General features: G+C 52.0%; 1 protein-coding gene across 7 annotated transcripts in view; it reads left to right on the forward strand.

The window, feature by feature from the left end:
* USH2A (usherin) overlaps positions 1 to 18,934 on the forward strand; it is a 739,769-nt gene that overhangs the window by 386,139 nt on the left and 334,696 nt on the right. For 6 of the 7 annotated variants that reach the window (XM_083175163.1, XM_083175160.1, XM_083175162.1 and 3 more), the window contains exon 35: positions 13,576 to 13,727. In XM_083175163.1, coding sequence (XP_083031289.1) covers positions 13,576 to 13,727 — 152 coding nt within the window. Of the gene's footprint in view, positions 1 to 13,575; positions 13,728 to 18,934 lie in introns of those variants that run through there. The other variant, XM_083175166.1, reaches the window with a different exon arrangement.

Raw genomic sequence — 18,934 nt, forward strand, 5'->3', positions numbered from 1 at the left:
AGACGTCCCATGTATTCCCAGAGACAGTCATTCTCATCATGGACGTCCTACGTATTCCCAGAGACAGTCATTCACAACATGGACGTCCTACGTATTCCCAGAGACTGTCGTTCCCAGCATGGACGTCCTACGTATTCCCAGAGACAGTCATTCACAACATGGACGTCCTACGTATTACCGGAGACAGTCATTCCCAGCATGTGCATCCTACGTATTCCCACAGACAGTCATTCCCAGCATATGTGTCCCGCGTATTCGCAGAGACAGTCGTTCCCAGCATGGACGTCCCGCATATTCCCAGAGACAGTCGTTCCCAGCATGGGTGTCCTACGTATTCCCAAAGACAGTCATTCCCAGCATAGGCGTCCCGCGTAGTCCCAGAGACAGTCGCTCCCATCATGGACGTCCCACGTATTCCCAGAGACAGTCATTCCCAGAATGGACATCCTACGTATTCCCAGAGACAGTAGTTCCCAACATGGACATCCTGCGTATTCCCAAAGACAGTCATTCCCAGCATGGACATCCTGTGTATTCCCAGAGACAGTCGTTTCCAGCATGGACGTCCAATGTATTCCCAGAGACAGTCGTTCCCAGCATGGACGTCCTACGTATTCCCAGAGACAGTCATTCCCAGAATGGAAATCCTGCATATTCCCAAAGAGAATCATTCCCAGCATGGACGTCCTACGTATTCCCAGAGACCGTAGTTCCCAGCATGGATGTCCCGTGAATTCCCAGAGACAGTCTTTACAGCATGGATGTCCCACGTATTCCCAGAGACAGTCGTTCCCAGCATGGACGTCCCGTGAATTCCCAGAGACAGCCTTTCCAGCATGGACATCCCGCGTAGTCCCAGAGACAGTTGTTCCCAGCATGGACGTCCTGCGTCGTCCCAGAGACAGTTGTTCTCAGCATGGACGTCCTGCGTAGTCCCAGAGACAGTTGTTACCAGCATGGACGTCCCGTGTATTCCCAGAGACAGTTGTTCCTAGCATGGACATCCTGCGTAGTCCCAGAGACCGTCGTTCCCAGCATGGACGTCCCGCGTAGTCCCAGAGATAGTCATTCCCAGCATGGAAATCCTACGTATTCTCAGAGACAGTCATTCCCAGCATGGACGTCCCGCATATTCCCAGAGATGGTCATTCCCAGCATGGACGTCTTACGTATTCATGGAGACAGTCGTTCCCAGCATGGACATCCTTCTTATTCCCAGAGACAGTCATTCCAAGCATGGACGTCCTACGTATTCCCGGAGACAGTCATTCCCAGCATGGACGTCCCGTATATTCCCAGAGACAGTCGTTCTCAGCATCGAAGTCCTCCATAGACAGTCATTTCCAACATGGACGTCCTACATATTACCAGAGTCAGTCATTCCCGGGATAGACGTCCCATGTATTCCCAGAGACAGTCATTCTCATCATGGACGTCCTACGTATTCCCAGAGACAGTCGTTCCCAGTATGGACGTCCTACGTATTCCCAGAGACAGTCATTCACAACATGGACGTCCTACGTATTACCGGAGACAGTCATTCCCAGCATGGGCGTCCTACGTATTCCCAAAGACAGTCATTCCCAGCATAGGCGTCCCGCGTATTCCCAGAGACAGTCGTTCTCAGCATGGAAGTCCTCCATATTCCCAGAGACAGTCATTTCCAACATGGATGTCCTACATATTACCAGAGTCAGTCATTCCCGGGATAGACGTCCCATGTATTCCCAGAGACAGTCATTCTCATCATGGACGTCCTACGTATTCCCAGAGACAGTCATTCACAACATGGACGTCCTACGTATTCCCAGAGACTGTCGTTCCCAGCATGGACGTCCTACGTATTCCCAGAGACAGTCATTCACAACATGGACGTCCTACGTATTACCGGAGACAGTCATTCCCAGCATGTGCATCCTACGTATTCCCACAGACAGTCATTCCCAGCATATGTGTCCCGCGTATTCGCAGAGACAGTCCTTCCCAGCATGGACGTCCCGCATATTCCCAGAGACAGTCGTTCCCAGCATGGGTGTCCTACGTATTCCCAAAGACAGTCATTCCCAGCATAGGCGTCCCGCGTAGTCCCAGAGACAGTCGCTCCCATCATGGACGTCCCACGTATTCCCAGAGACAGTCATTCCCAGAATGGACATCCTACGTATTCCCAGAGACAGTAGTTCCCAACATGGACATCCTGCGTATTCCCAAAGACAGTCATTCCCAGCATGGACATCCTGTGTATTCCCAGAGACAGTCGTTTCCAGCATGGACTTCCAATGTATTCCCAGAGACAGTCGTTCCCAGCATGGATGTCCTACGTATTCCCAGAGACAGTCATTCCCAGAATGGAAATCCTGCATATTCCCAAAGAGAATCATTCCCAGCATGGACGTCCTACGTATTCCCAGAGACCGTAGTTCCCAGCATGGATGTCCCGTGAATTCCCAGAGACAGTCTTTACAGCATGGATGTCCCACGTATTCCCAGAGACAGTCGTTCCCAGCAGAGACGTCCCGTGAATTCCCAGAGACAGCCTTTCCAGCATGGACATCCCGCGTAGTCCCAGAGACAGTTGTTCCCAGCATGGACGTCCTGCGTGGTCCCAGAGACAGTTGTTCTCAGCATGGACGTCCCGCATAGTCCCAGAGACAGTTGTTACCAGCATTGACGTCCCGTGTATTCCCAGAGACAGTTGTTCCTAGCATGGACATCCTGCGTAGTCCCAGAGACCGTCGTTCCCAGCATGGACGTCCCGCGTAGTCCCAGAGACCGTCGTTCCCAGCATGGAAATCCTACGTATTCTCAGAGACAGTTGCTCCCAGCATGGACGTCCCACGTATTCCCAGAGATAGTCATTCCCAGCATGGACGTCCTGCGTGGTCCCAGAGACAGTTGTTCCCAGCATGGATGTCCCGCATAGTCCCAGAGACAGTTGTTACCAGCATGGACGTCCCGTGTATTCCCAGAGACAGTCATTCCCAGCATGGACGTCCCGCGTAGTCCCAGAGACAGTTGTTCCCAGCATGGACGTCCCGCGTAGTCCCAGAGACCGTCGTTCCCAGCATGGACGTCCCGCGTAGTCCCAGAGACCGTCGTTCCCAGCATGGACGTCCCGCGTAGTCCCAGAGACCGTCGTTCCCAGCATGGACGTCCCGCGTAGTCCCAGAGACCGTCGTTCCCAGCATGGACATCCCGCGTATTCCCAGAGACAGTCATTCCCAGATTGGACATCTCGCGTATTTCCAGAGACAGTCATTCCCAGCATGGACGTCCCGTGCAGTCCCAGAGACAGTCATTCCCAGCATGGACGTCCCGTGTAGTCCCAGAGACCGTCGTTCCCAGCATGGACGTCCAGCGTAGTCCCAGAGATAGTTGTTCCCAGCATGGACATCCCGCGTATTCCCAGAGACAGTCATTCCCAGATTGGACATCTCGCGTATTCCCAGAGACAGTCATTCCCAGCATGGACGTCCCGTGCAGTCCCAGAGACAGTCATTCCCAGCATGGACGTCCCGCGTAGTCCAAGAGACAGTCGTTTACAGCATAGACGTCCCACGTAGTCCCAGAGACAGTCCAGGAAGTTGGTGGTTTCATTGTTTAACTAAATGCAGTTCTGAGACTGAGCGGCAGATTGATATTGTTCTTAGTTTTAGCATATGAGCCTGTGAAATGGCTCCATATATCGTGTGTGTCCTTGTCCTAATTCATCTGATCATACGCATACCAAGTAGGCTATGAAATAAAATCTGCCCAAGTCTCCCAAATATACGGTAAGGTGGCAGTGACGATATAACCCGCGTGCCCTTGAGAAGCGCTGAAGTACGGATGTGCATTTTGCTGGAAGAGAAATTATCTGCGTCAGGATTACTGTTTTATTCAATGGCTAAAAGGGTTTGTGTTTTTGATCAAAGTTAACGAGGGCCCTGGATCATTGCTCTGTAAATGTATACGCCGGGCAGGGTTATAATGGGGGTCCTAGCCTATGCATTCACAATCAGGCGGAAAACAAGGGGAATTTACTAAATTGTCATATGAATCAACTGGAGACGCAGTTTGCATCATCTGAGCGCTCTGCCATGTAGGACTGGTATAGCAACGCTCAGTGCGCACTATAGTAACAGTATGGCCATGGGGGTGGGGCTATATCACTATGTGCTTACACCATTGTCTCTTAGTTCTAGAGTGGTGACCACGTACAATCATAACTCTCCTCACATCACCGCAGGGTACAGCTAATCTACAGGGGAACAAGTTACTCCATCATACACTTGGGTCACAAAGGCCACATATATCATCAAGGGAGAAATGACACAAACTATGGAGGAAAGGGATCTACTGTAGGAATCACTACTACAGGTGACATAAAGGAAGGTAAGCAATGAGGCAGCAAGTCAGATGCTTGGTGCATAGGTAGAGAATCAGCAGCAGAAACTATTAATAGTGCCACTGTATAGGTCACTGGTGCGGCCTCATCTAGGTACTGTGCCCAGTTCTGTATAGGTCACTGGTGCGGCCTCATCTAGATACTGTGCCCAGTGCTGTATAGGTCACTGGTGCAGCCTCATCTAGATACTGTGTCCAGTTCTGTATAAGTCACTGGTGCGGCCTCATCTAGATACTGTGCCCAGTTCTGTATAGATCACTGGTGCGGCCTCATCTAGATACTGTGCCCAGTTCTGTATAGGTCACTGGTGCGGCCTCATCTAGATACTGTGCCCAGTTCTGTATAGGTCACTGGTGTGGCCTCATCTAGATACTGTGCCCGGTTCTGTATAGGTCACTGGTGCATCCTCATCTAGATACTGTGCCCAGTTCTGTATAGGTCACTGGTGCGGCCTCATCTATATACTATGCCCGGTTCTGTATAGGTCACTGGTGCGGCCTCATCTAGATACTGTGCCCAGTTCTGTATAGGTCACTGCTGCGGCCTCATCTAGATACTGTGCCCGGTCCTGTATAGGTCACTGGTGCGGCCTCATCTAGATACTGTGCCCAGTACTGTATAGGTCACTGGTGCGGCCTCATCTAGATACTGTGCCCAGTTCTGTATAGGTCACTGGTGCGTCCTCATCTAGATACTGTGCCCAGTTCTGTATAGGTCACTGGTGCGGCCTCATCTATATACTGTGCCCGGTTCTGTATAGGTCACTGGTGCGGCCTCATCTAGATACTGTGCCCAGTACTGTATAGGTCACTGGTGCGGCCTCATCTAGATACTGTGCCCGGTTCTGTATATGTCACTGGCGCGGCCTCACCTAGATACTGTGCCCAGTTCTGTATAGGTCACTGGTGCGGCCTCATCTAGATACTGTGCCCAGTTCTGTATAGGTCACTGGTGCAGCCTCATCTAGATACTGTGCCCAGTTCTGTATAGGTCACTGGTGCGGCCTCGTCTAGATACTGTGCCCGGTTCTGTATAGGTCACTGGTGCGGCCTCATCTATATACTGTGCCCGGTTCTGTATAGGTCACTGGTGCGGCCTCATCTATATACTGTGCCCGGTTCTGTATAGGTCACTGGTGCGGCCTCATCTAGATACTGTGCCCGGTTCTGTATAGTTCACTGGTGCGGCCTAATCTAGATACTGTGCCCAGTTCTGTATAGGTCACTGGTGCGGCCTCTTGTAGATACTGTGCCCAGTTCTGTATAGGTCACTGGTGCGGCCTCATCTAGATACTGTGCCCAGTTCTGTATAGGTCACTGGTGCGGCCTCATCTAGATACTGTGCCCAGTTCTGTATAGGTCACTTGTACATCCTCATCTAGATACTGTGCCCAGTTCTGTATAGGTCACTGGTGCAGCCTCATCTAGATACTGTGCCCAGTTCTGTATAGGTCACTGGTGCGGCCTCATCTAGATACTGTGTCCAGTTCTGTATAGGTCACTGGTATGGCCCCATCTAGATACTGTGCCCAGTTCTGTACAGGTCACTGGTGCGGCCTCATATAGATACTGTGCCCAGTTCTGTATAGGTCACTGGTGCAGCCTCATCTAGATACTGCCCAGTTCTGTATAGGTTACTAGTGCGGCCTCATCTAGATACTGTGCCCGGTTCTGTATAGGTCATTGGTGCGGCCTCATCTAGATACTGTGCCCGGTTCTGTATAGGTCACTGGTGCGGCCTCATCTAGATACTGTGCCCAGTACTGTATAGGTCACTGGTGCGGCCTCATCTAGATACTGTGCCCGGTTCTGTATATGTCACTGGCGCGGCCTCACCTAGATACTGTGCCCAGTTCTGTATATGTCACTGGCGCGGCCTCATCTAGATACTGTGTCCAGTTCTGTATAGGTCACTGGTGCGGCCTCATCTAGATACTGTGTCCAGTTCTGTATAGGTCACTGGTGCGGCCTCATCTAGATACTGTGCCCAGTTCTGTATAGGTCACTGGTGCGGCCTCATCTAGATACTGTGCCCAGTTCTGTATAGGTCACTGGTGCGGCCTCATCTAGATACTGTGTCCAGTTCTGTATAGGTCACTGTTGCAGCCTCATCTAGATACTGTGTCCAGTTCTGTATAAGTCACTGGTGCGGCCTCATCTAGATACTGTGCCCAGTTCTGTATAGGTCACTGGTGCGGCCTCATCTAGATACTGTGCCCAGTTCTGTATAGGTCACTGGTGCGGCCTCATCTAGATACTGTGCCCAGTTCTGTACAGGTCACTGGTGCGGCCTCATCTAGATACTGTGCCCAGTTCTGTACAGTTCACTGGTGCGGCCTCATCTAGATACTGTGCCCAGTTCTGTATAGGTCACTGGTGCGGCCTCATCTAGATACTGTGTCCAGTTCTGTATAGGTCACTGGTCCGACCTCATCTAGATACTGTGCCCAGTTCTGTATAGGTCCCTGGTCCGGCCTCATCTAGATACTGTGCCCAGTTCTGTATAGGTCACCTGTGCGGGCTCATCTAGATTCGGACTGGTTACCAGCTGAGGATATGGAGGACCAGACTGGTTACCGGATGAGGATATGGAGGACCGGACTGGTTATTGTCTGAGGATATGCAGGACCGGAATGGTAACTGGCAGAGGATATGGAGGACCGGACTGGTTATTGTCTGAGGATATGCAGGACCGGAATGGTAACTGGCTGAGGATATGCAGGACCGGAATGGTAACTGGCTGAGGATATGGAGGACCGGACTGGTTATTGTCTGAGGATATGCAGGACCGGAATAGTAACTGGCTGAGGATATGGATGACCGGACTGGTTACCAGATGAGGATATGGAGGACTGGACTGGTTAGTGGATGAGGATATGGAGGACCGGACTGGTTACCGGCTGAGGATATGGAGGACCGGACTGGTTAGCAGATGAAGATATGGAGGACCGGACTGGTTATTGGCTGAGGATATGGAGGATCGGACTGGTTAGCAGATGAGGATATGCAGGACCGGACTGGTTACCAGCTGAGGATATGGAGGACCAGACTGGTTACCAGATGAGGATATGGAGGACCGGACTGGTTACCGGATGAGGGTATGGAGGACCGGACTGGTTGCCGGCTGAGGATATGGAGGACCAGCCTGGTTACCGGCTGAGGATATGGAGGACCGGACTGGTTACCAGCTGAGGATATGGAGGACCGGACTGGTTACCGGCTGAGGATATGGAGGACCGGACTGGTTATTGGCTGAGGATATGGAGGACTGTACTGGTTACTGGATGAGGATATGCAGGACTGTACTGGTTACCGGATGAGGATATGCAGGACCGGACAGGTTACCGGCTGAGAATATGGAGGACCGGAATGGTTACCGGCTGAGGATATGGAGGGCTGTACTGGTTACCGGATGAGGATATGCAGGACCGGACTGGTTACCGGATGAGGATATGGAGGACCGGACTGGTTATTGTCTGAGGATATGCAGGACCGGAATGGTAACTGGCTGAGGATATGGAGGACCGGACTGGTTAGCGGATGAGGATATGGAGGACCGGACTGGTTACCGGCTGAGGATATGGAGGACCGGACTGGTTAGCAGATGAAGACATGGAGGACCGGACTGGTTACCAGCTGAGGATATGGAGGACCAGACTGGTTACCAGATAAGGATATGGAGGTCCGGACTGGTTACCGGATGAGGGTATGGAGGACCGGACTGGTTACCGGCTGAGAAAATGGAGGACCAGCCTGGTTACCGGCTGAGGATATGGAGGACCGGACTGGTTACCAGCTGAGGATATGGAGGACCAGAATGGTTACCGGCTGAGGATATGGAGGACCGGACTGGTTATTGGCTGAGGATATGGAGGACTGTACTGGTTACTGGATGAGGATATGCAGGACTGTACTGGTTACCGGATGAGGATATGCAGGACCGGACAGGTTACCGGCTGAGAATATGGAGGACCGGAATGGTTACTGGCTGAGGATATGGAGGGCTGTACTGGTTACCGGATGAGGATATGCAGGACCTGACTGGTTACCGGCTGAGAATATGGAGGACTGGACTAATTACCAGATGAGGATATGGAGGACCGGACTGGTTACCGGATGAGGATATGGAGGACTGGACTGGTTAGTGGTTGAGGATATGGAGGACCGGACTGGTTACCGGCTGAGGATATGGAGGACCGGACTGGTTAGCAGATGAAGATATGGAGGACCGGACTGGTTATTGGCTGAGGATATGGAGGACCGGACTGGTTACCAGCTGAGGATATGGAGGACCAGACTGGTTACCAGATGAGGATATGGAGGACCGGACTGGTTACCGGATGAGGGTATGGAGGACCGGACTGGTTACCGGCTGAGGATATGGAGGACCAGACTGGTTACCAGATGAGGATATGGAGGACCGGACTGGTTACCAGATGAGGATATGGAGGACCGGACTGGTTACCGGCTGAGGATATGGAGGACCAGCCTGGTTACCGGCTGAGGATATGGAGGACCGGACTGGTTACCAGCTGAGGATATGGAGGACCGGAATGGTTACCGGCTGAGGATATGGAGGACCGGACTGGTTATTGGCTGAGGATATGGAGGACTGTGCTGGTTACTGGATGAGGATATGCAGGACTGTACTGGTTACCGGATGAGGATATGCAGGACCGGACAGGTTACCGGCTGAGAATATGGAGGACCGGAATGGTTACTGGCTGAGGATATGGAGGACTGTACTGGTTACTGGATGAGGATATGCAGGACTGTACTGGTTACCGGATGAGGATATGCAGGACCGGACAGGTTACCGGCTGAGAATATGGAGGACCGGAATGGTTACTGGCTGAGGATATGCAGGACCACCCTGGTTACCGGATGAGGATTTGCAGGACCGGACTGGTTACTGGATGAGGATTTGCAGGACCGGACTGGTTACCGGATGAGGGTATGCAGGACTGGACTGGTTACCGGATGAGGATATGCAGGACCGGACTGGTTACCAGCTGAGGATATGGAGGACCGGAATGGTTACCGGCTGAGGATATGGAGGACCGGACTGGTTACCGGATGAGGGTATGGAGGACCGGACTGGTTACCGGCTGAGGATATGGAGGACCAGCCTGGTTACCGGCTGAGGATATGGAGGACCGGACTGGTTACCAGCTGAGGATATGGAGGACCGGAATGGTTACCGGCTGAGGATATGGAGGACCGGACTGGTTACCGGATGAGGGTATGGAGGACCGGACTGGTTACCGGCTGAGGATATGGAGGACCGGACTGGTTACCGGCTGAGGATATGGAGGACCGGACTGGTTACCAGCTGAGGATATGGAGGACCGGAATGGTTACCGGCTGAGGATATGGAGGACCGGACTGGTTATTGGCTGAGGATATGGAGGGCTGTACTGGTTACCGGATGAGGATATGCAGGACCGGACTGGTTACCGGATGAGGATATGGAGGACCGGACTGGTTATTGTCTGAGGATATGCAGGACCGGAATGGTAACTGGCTGAGGATATGGAGGACCGGACTGGTTAGCGGATGAGGATATGGAGGACCGGACTGGTTACCGGCTGAGGATATGGAGGACCGGACTGGTTAGCAGATGAAGACATGGAGGACCGGACTGGTTACCAGCTGAGGATATGGAGGACCAGACTGGTTACCAGATAAGGATATGGAGGTCCGGACTGGTTACCGGATGAGGGTATGGAGGACCGGACTGGTTACCGGCTGAGAAAATGGAGGACCAGCCTGGTTACCGGCTGAGGATATGGAGGACCGGACTGGTTACCAGCTGAGGATATGGAGGACCAGAATGGTTACCGGCTGAGGATATGGAGGACCGGACTGGTTATTGGCTGAGGATATGGAGGACTGTACTGGTTACTGGATGAGGATATGCAGGACTGTACTGGTTACCGGATGAGGATATGCAGGACCGGACAGGTTACCGGCTGAGAATATGGAGGACCGGAATGGTTACTGGCTGAGGATATGGAGGGCTGTACTGGTTACCGGATGAGGATATGCAGGACCTGACTGGTTACCGGCTGAGAATATGGAGGACTGGACTAGTTACCAGATGAGGATATGGAGGACCGGACTGGTTACCGGATGAGGATATGGAGGACTGGACTGGTTAGTGGTTGAGGATATGGAGGACCGGACTGGTTACCGGCTGAGGATATGGAGGACCGGACTGGTTAGCAGATGAAGATATGGAGGACCGGACTGGTTATTGGCTGAGGATATGGAGGACCGGACTGGTTACCAGCTGAGGATATGGAGGACCAGACTGGTTACCAGATGAGGATATGGAGGACCGGACTGGTTACCGGATGAGGGTATGGAGGACCGGACTGGTTACCGGCTGAGGATATGGAGGACCAGACTGGTTACCAGATGAGGATATGGAGGACTGTACTGGTTACTGGATGAGGATATGCAGGACTGTACTGGTTACCGGATGAGGATATGCAGGACCGGACAGGTTACCGGCTGAGAATATGGAGGACCGGAATGGTTACTGGCTGAGGATATGCAGGACCGGACTGGTTACCGGATGAGGATTTGCAGGACCGGACTGGTTACTGGATGAGGATTTGCAGGACCGGACTGGTTACCGGATGAGGGTATGCAGGACTGGACTGGTTACCGGATGAGGATATGCAGGACCGGACTGGTTACCAGCTGAGGATATGGAGGACCGGAATGGTTACCGGCTGAGGATATGGAGGACCGGACTGGTTACCGGATGAGGGTATGGAGGACCGGACTGGTTACCGGCTGAGGATATGGAGGACCAGCCTGGTTACCGGCTGAGGATATGGAGGACCGGACTGGTTACCAGCTGAGGATATGGAGGACCGGAATGGTTACCGGCTGAGGATATGGAGGACCGGACTGGTTACCGGATGAGGGTATGGAGGACCGGACTGGTTACCGGCTGAGGATATGGAGGACCGGACTGGTTACCGGCTGAGGATATGGAGGACCGGACTGGTTACCAGCTGAGGATATGGAGGACCGGAATGGTTACCGGCTGAGGATATGGAGGACCGGACTGGTTATTGGCTGAGGATATGGAGGACTGTGCTGGTTACTGGATGAGGATATGCAGGACTGTACTGGTTACCGGATGAGGATATGCAGGACCGGACAGGTTACCGGCTTAGAATATGGAGGACCGGAATGGTTACTGGCTGAGGATATGGAGGACTGTACTGGTTACTGGATGAGGATATGCAGGACTGTACTGGTTACCGGATGAGGATATGCAGGACCGGACAGGTTACCGGCTGAGAATATGGAGGACCGGAATGGTTACTGGCTGAGGATATGCAGGACCGGACTGGTTACCGGATGAGGATTTGCAGGACCGGACTGGTTACCGGATGAGGATTTGCAGGACCGGACTGGTTACCGGATGAGGGTATGCAGGACTGGACTGGTTACCGGATGAGGATTTGCAGGACCGGACGGGTTACCGGATGAGGATATGAAGGACTGTACTGGTTACCGGATGAGGATATGCAGGACCGGAATGGTTGCCAACTGAGTATATGGAGGACCGGAATGGTTACCGGCTGAGGATATGGAGGACCGGACTGGTTATTTGCTGAGGATATGGAGGACTGTACTGGTTACCGGATGAGGATATGCAGGACCGGACAATTTACCGGCTGAGAATATGGAGGACCGGAATGGTTACTGGCTGAGGATATGCAGGACCGGACTGGTTACCGGATGAGGATTTGCAAGACCGGACTGGTTACCGGATGAGGATATGGAGGACCGGACTGGTTATTGGCTGAGGATATGGAGGACTGTACTGGTTACCGGATGAGGATATGCAGGACCGGACAGGGTACTGGCTGAGAATATGGAGGACCGGAATGGTTACTGGCTGAGGATATGCAGGACTGGACTGGTTACCGGATGAGGATTTGCAGGACCGGACTGGTTACCGGATGAGGATATGGAGGACTGTACTGGTTACTGGATGAGGATATGCAGGACTGTTCTGGTTACCGGATGAGGATATGCAGGACCGGACAGGGTACCGGCTGAGAATATGGAGGACCGGAATGGTTACTGGCTGAGGATATGCAGGACCGGACTGGTTACCGGATGAGTATTTGCAGGACCGGACTGGTTACCGGATGAGGATATGGAGGACTGTACTGGTTACCGGATGAGGGTATGCAGGACTGGACTGGTTACCGGATGAGGATTTGCAGGACCGGACTGGTTACCGGATGAGGATATGCAGGACCGGACTGGTTACCGGATGAGGATTTGCAGGACTGTACTGGTTACCGGATGAGGATATGCAGGACCGGACTGGTTACCGGAAGAGGATATGCAGGACCGGACTGGTTACCGGATGAGGATATGCAGGACCGGACTGGTTACCGGATGAGGATTTGCAGGACCGGACTGGTTACCGGATGAGGATATGGAGGACTGTACTGGTTACCGGATGAGGATAGGCAGGACCGGACTAGTTACCGGATGAGGATATGCAGGACCGGACTGGTTACCGGATGAGGATATGCAGGACTGGACTGGTTACCGGAAGAGGATATGCAGGACCGGACTGGTTACCGGATGAGGATATGCAGGACCGGACTGGTTACCGGATGAGGATTTGCAGGACCGGACTGGTTACCAGATGAGGATATGGAGGACTGTACTGGTTACCGGATGAGGATAGGCAGGACCGGACTAGTTACCGGATGAGGATATGCAGGACCTGGTAGAGCTGCGCAGGACAACATGCAGGATCATACTCATACTAACAATGACAATATTTGTATACAAATCTTTAATTTTGTATGTGGTATATGCTCAGGCAAAGGCATCGTAATCTCACTCATGTCACTCATGAAACTCCTCCGTCTGCCATTATTATATAGATGTGCTGTGGTGGTCACAGGGCGCCCCTGGCGTGTATCTGCTTGGCCGGCACTGCAGGAGAAGGGTGACCCTTGAACTGTAGAAACCTGTTCATTTTTTCCATGTTTGCAGAGAATTCATGTAAATTTACTGTTTTGGAAGTGAACAAAGATCATAACGCTGATCGGTCTTAATTTGTCGTATTGATATTTTTTTATTTCTGTAATTCTTTTGGCTTTATGAAAGTATTTAATTTAATCGTTATCGTTTCAGGCATTATAACGTGGTACGGTCTGTACATGGATGGAATTCTAATGCAGAACTCTTCACATCTAAGTTATTTTGTGGACGGTCTGGCTCCCTGGAGTAAGCATTCCTTCAGGCTTCAGGCTTGTACTGCAAAAGGCTGCGCCGTAGGTGAAAAGGTAAGAAAACTGCACATTAACCACTTCCAGGACTTCTAGCAAATTAGGTTACACAGCCTGGGAAAGGCAACTTTCTGCTGAAGAGGATTTAATAAAGCATTTTACTAAAGTAAAAACATTAAGATTGAAATACACCTAAACTATATACAGTTGGAGGAGACACAGTATATACTGTATGTCTGTCCCGGAGATGAGGGAGTGTTTCAGCCTGGTCAGAAAAGCTCGGAACGGAAGATATAAAAACATTTTCTATAAAATAGTTTAGTTCCAAAATCGTGATATAAAGAAACTGAACAAATGTAAATTGGCAAAACTTTTTTGTCCTTTGACATATTTTAAACTATTGAACCATTAATTATCAAGTTGTGGATGAATTCATTTAAAATAACATTATTTGGGAAATATTGCTTATTCTGAGATCTGCAGAGGTTTCGGGATAGTTTAAGCAATTTTAAAAAGTATCCAGAGGTGCCTGCAGAATGCTGGGGTAGTGTAAGGCACCGCAGACAAAACTTCAACCTACTTCCCCATAACCCCACTTCTGGCACCAACACCGACTTCTCAGCCCCTCAAGTTAAAGAAAGGAGGTCACGTCATAGATGTTTCATAGCTGCCACTTGTAACAATATCATTAACAATATACTGTGCATATTTTCTAGTGCGTATGCACTAGATCATTAGTGATGCACACCCCCTGTGGTCGTTAACACCCCCCCCCTCGTCATTTGAACATGCAGCTCAATATTCACTATACTGTCAACTAATGTGGGCTCGGGGGGGATGGGTGACATCACTGCATGTTGTCCTTACCGTGTAATGTGTCTGTCCCCCCTCCTCCGCATGGCATGTAACGTGTCTGTCCCCCCTCCTCTGCATGGCATGTAACGTGTCTGTCCCCCGTCCTCCGCATGGCATGTAACATGTCTGTCCCCCCTCCTCCGCATGCCATGTAACGTGTCTGTACCCCCTCCTCCGCATGCCATGTAACGTGTCTGTCCCCCGTCCTCCGCATGGCATGTAACGTGTCTGTCCCCCGTCCTCCGCATGGCATGTAACGTGTCTGTCCCCCCTCCTCCGCATGCCATGTAACGTGTCTGTCCCCCGTCCTCCGCATGGCATGTAACGTGTCTGTCCCCCCTCCTCCGCATGCCATGTAACGTGTCTGCCCCCCCTCCTCTGCATGGCATGTAACGTGTCTGTCCCCCCTCCTCCGCATGGCATGTAACGTGTCTGTCCCCCTCCTCCGCATGGCATGTAACGTGTCTGTCCCCCCTCCTCTGCGTGACATGTAACGTGTCTGTCCCCCCTCCTCTGCGTGACATGTAACGTGTCTGTCCCCCCTCCTGCACATGGCATGTAACTTGTCTGTCCCCCCTCCTCCGCAGGGCATGTAACGTGTCTGTCCCCCGTCCTCCGCATGGCATGTAACATATCTGTCCCCCCTCCTCTGCATGCCATGTAACGTGTCTGCCCCCCTCCTCTGCATGACATGTAACGTGTCTGCCCCCCCTCCTCTGCATGACATGTAACGTGTCTGTCCCCCCTCCTTTGCATGACATGTAACGTGTCTGCCCCCCTCCTCTGCATGACATGTAACGTGTCTGTCCCCCCTCCTTTGCATGCCATGTAACGTGTCTGCACCCCTCCTATGCATGACATGTAACGTGTCTGTCCCCCTCCTCTGCATGGCATGTAACGTGTCTGTCCCCCCTCCTTTGCATGACATGTAACGTGTCTGTCCCCCTCCTCTGCATGGCATGTAACGTGTCTGTCCCCCCTCCTCTGCATGACATGTAACGTGTCTGTCCCCCCTCCTTTACATGACATGTAACGTGTCTGCCCCTCTCCTCCACATGGCATGTAACGTGTCTGTCCCCCCTCCTCCGCATGGCATGTAACGTGTCTGTCCCCCCTCCTCTGCATGACATGTAACGTGTCTGTCCCCCCTCCTCTGCATGACATGTAACGTGTCTGTCCCCCCTCCTTTGCATGACATGTAACGTGTCTGCCCCTCTCCTCCGCATGGCATGTAACGTGTCTGTCCCCCGTCCTCCGCATGGCATGTAACGTGTCTGCACCCCTCCTCTGCATGACATGTAACGTGTCTGTCCCCCTCCTCTGCATGGCATGTAACGTGTCTGTCCCCCCTCCTTTGCATGACATGTAACGTGTCTGTCCCCCTCCTCTGCATGGCATGTAACGTGTCTGTCCCCCCTCCTTTGCATGACATGTAACGTGTCTGTCCCCCTCCTCTGCATGGCATGTAACGTGTCTGTCCCCCCTCCTTTGCATGACATGTAACGTGTCTGCCCCTCTCCTCCGCATGGCATGTAACGTGTCTGTCCCCCGTCCTCCGCATGGCATGTAACATGTCTGCACCCCTCCTTTGCATGACATGTAACGTGTCTGTCCCCCTCCTCTGCATGGCATGTAACGTGTCTGTCCCCCCTCCTCTGCATGACATGTAACGTGTCTGTCCCCCCTCCTTTACATGACATGTAACGTGTCTGCCCCTCTCCTCCGCATGGCATGTAACGTGTCTGTCCCCCCTCCTCCGCATGGCATGTAACGTGTCTGTCCCCCCTCCTCTGCATGACATGTAACGTGTCTGTCCCCCCTCCTCTGCATGACATGTAACGTGTCTGTCCCCCCTCCTCTGCATGACATGTAACGTGTCTGTCCCCCCTCCTTTGCATGACATGTAACGTGTCTGCCCCTCTCCTCCGCATGGCATGTAACGTGTCTGTCCCCCGCCCTCCGCATGGCATGTAACATGTCTGTCCCCCCTCCTCCGCATGCCATGTAACGTGTCTGTCCCCCGTCCTCCGCATGGCATGTAACGTGTCTGTCCCCCCTCCTCCGCATGCCATGTAACGTGTCTGCCCCCCTCCTGTAACGTGTCTGTCCCCCCTCCTCCACATGACATGTAACGTGTCTGTCCCCCCTCCTCTGCATGACATGTAACGTGTCTGCCCCCCCTCCTCTGCATGGCATGTAACGTGTCTGCCCCTCTTTATGGCATGTAATATGTCTTACATGATTTAGCACCGAATAGGATCGGGACCGCTCCATGAATGTGATCTCTCGGGCCCCACATTGGAGTAGATGAGGTAGAAGTGTCCGGAATGTTCCTTCTGTGCTCCAGCCACCGGCCTTGTGCGTTCCCCCGGTCACTCCGCCCTTGTTACACCCACACTCACGGCAGTCTCTTCTTGGGTGGGAATATCAGTGTAGATGGAGAACCCGACATTTGGGTCAGGGGGGAACCAGTTACCCCAGAACAGGTTCCTCTTCCCCTCTGTTGCTATATTGGAATGGGCTGGAGATACAGTAATGTGGTTATGGCAGTGATCTGATATATAAGCCGCATGGAACAGATGGCACCCCACCTCAGTACATGTTGTGCACCCTTGGCCTACCCTGTCACTCAGTGCGCAGGGGGCATAGGAGACACGCAGCACGGCCAGGTGCGCGGCACGTACATTACATGATGTCTCTGCACGTGACGACTACCGGGAGCAGCCACCAGGATGCCAGGTACAGTAGGTTGCCCAGGATGCATAGGAGGAGCTGCTCTCTTGGAAGGGCTGGGCTGCAGGTGGTGGCCTGGGATTCGCTGGGCTGCAGGTGGTGACTAGGCCCGGGATTGGCTGGGCTGCAGGCAGTGGCTAGGTCCGGGATTGGCTGGGAAGCTCTGGCTGCCAGACACTGGGGGGACTAAGCAGAGGATGTGTAGGTATGTTTCCATGTCACCTGCTGTACGGGCAGCGTCACACATACAGCCCACGCCCCCTTCTGATAGGACACGCACCACATTTTTTACGCCGCACACACAAGCCTCCTGTCTTCAGCTTCAAGAAAGTTGGGGGGTGGTGACACCATGAGTTACTACAGCGGGTGACACCAACCCGAGTGGTCTCCTTATTGGCCTCCCCAATACAGACTCTCACCATTATGAATGCAGCTGCGAGGCTAATCTTCCTAGCTGGACATTCATCTTCTGCACAGCTGCTCTGTCCGTCACTTCATTGGTTACCTGTATTCTACTGTACTCAGTACAGAATCCTCTTACTTACACACAAAGCCATAAACCAAACTACACCAACATGCATATCTTCTCTTATCTCATAGGGGGACCTTTACTAAGATGGGAGAGCTAGTTCACATGGGTCGTTGCTATGGGCAACCAATTAGAGTCTATTTGTTATTTATTTAGCACCCTATAGAAGATAATAGACATGATCTGATTGGTTGTCCTTAGCAACATCCCATGTGAAATAGAACTTAGTAAATTTCCCCCATAGTATCTCCCAACCTTGACCTCCTGGTCCTTCCCGACTGCAGGACTCTCCTCTGGCTGCACCCACTCTGTGGAATCCCCTCCCATGCACCATAAGACTCCTCCAAGGGTTCCCTGAGTACTCACCTCTTCAGGCAGCCTATCACATTCCAGACCCACCCACATAATCTGTCCTGTCCAATCACATCCCCACTATACAGTCCTCACATATCGTCACTTATAGTCTCTCTCACTTTCCCATCCTCCTGACCCCCGGCCGCCATTGCTGGGTCACCGTATCATACAGCCCAACAAGAGCCTCTGCAATCTGGTGGATCTTATACAATACAGAACACCTATCCTTGTGTATCAATGCCTATTTCCCTATAGATTGTAAGCTTTTCGAGCAGGGCCCTCCTACCTTATTGACTGTCTGTAAATACCCTGTTTTGTTGTATCACACAATTGTAAAGTGCAACTGATTGTGCTGCACTATATAAGGAACTGATAACAATTCATGTTAATAAATACATTTTGTGGATACCATTAAGGCTGCTGGAAGATGCTAATGAAAGTGTTATTTTCCCAAATCCTACCTTCTGCCATGTGACAGGGAACACGTCTCCCCCAGCAGAGTGATAACTCAGTTTTGGAGAGAGGTTTTTCTGTCTTCTAGAGTAACCCAGAGAGATGACGGGTCAGGGAATGGTCAGTATCAGGTATGCTATTCGTATGCTGCATGGCGCACAGAGATCATTACCAAAAATTCCTAATTGTCTGTATTAAAAGGGTTCCGTCTCAGTCTTTGAATCGGTTCCAACTATCCCCCCAGCCGCCCGGGTAGCACAGAAATACGCACTTTATAACCATTAAACACTTTATAGCTTCAGCCGCTCTGATGAATATTTACTCTTAAAAGCTTGCCTGG

Source organism: Crinia signifera, chromosome 3 (assembly GCF_055691185.1).
Source record: "Crinia signifera chromosome 3, ASM5569118v1, whole genome shotgun sequence".
In the NCBI taxonomy this organism is placed as follows: Eukaryota; Metazoa; Chordata; class Amphibia; order Anura; family Myobatrachidae; genus Crinia; species Crinia signifera.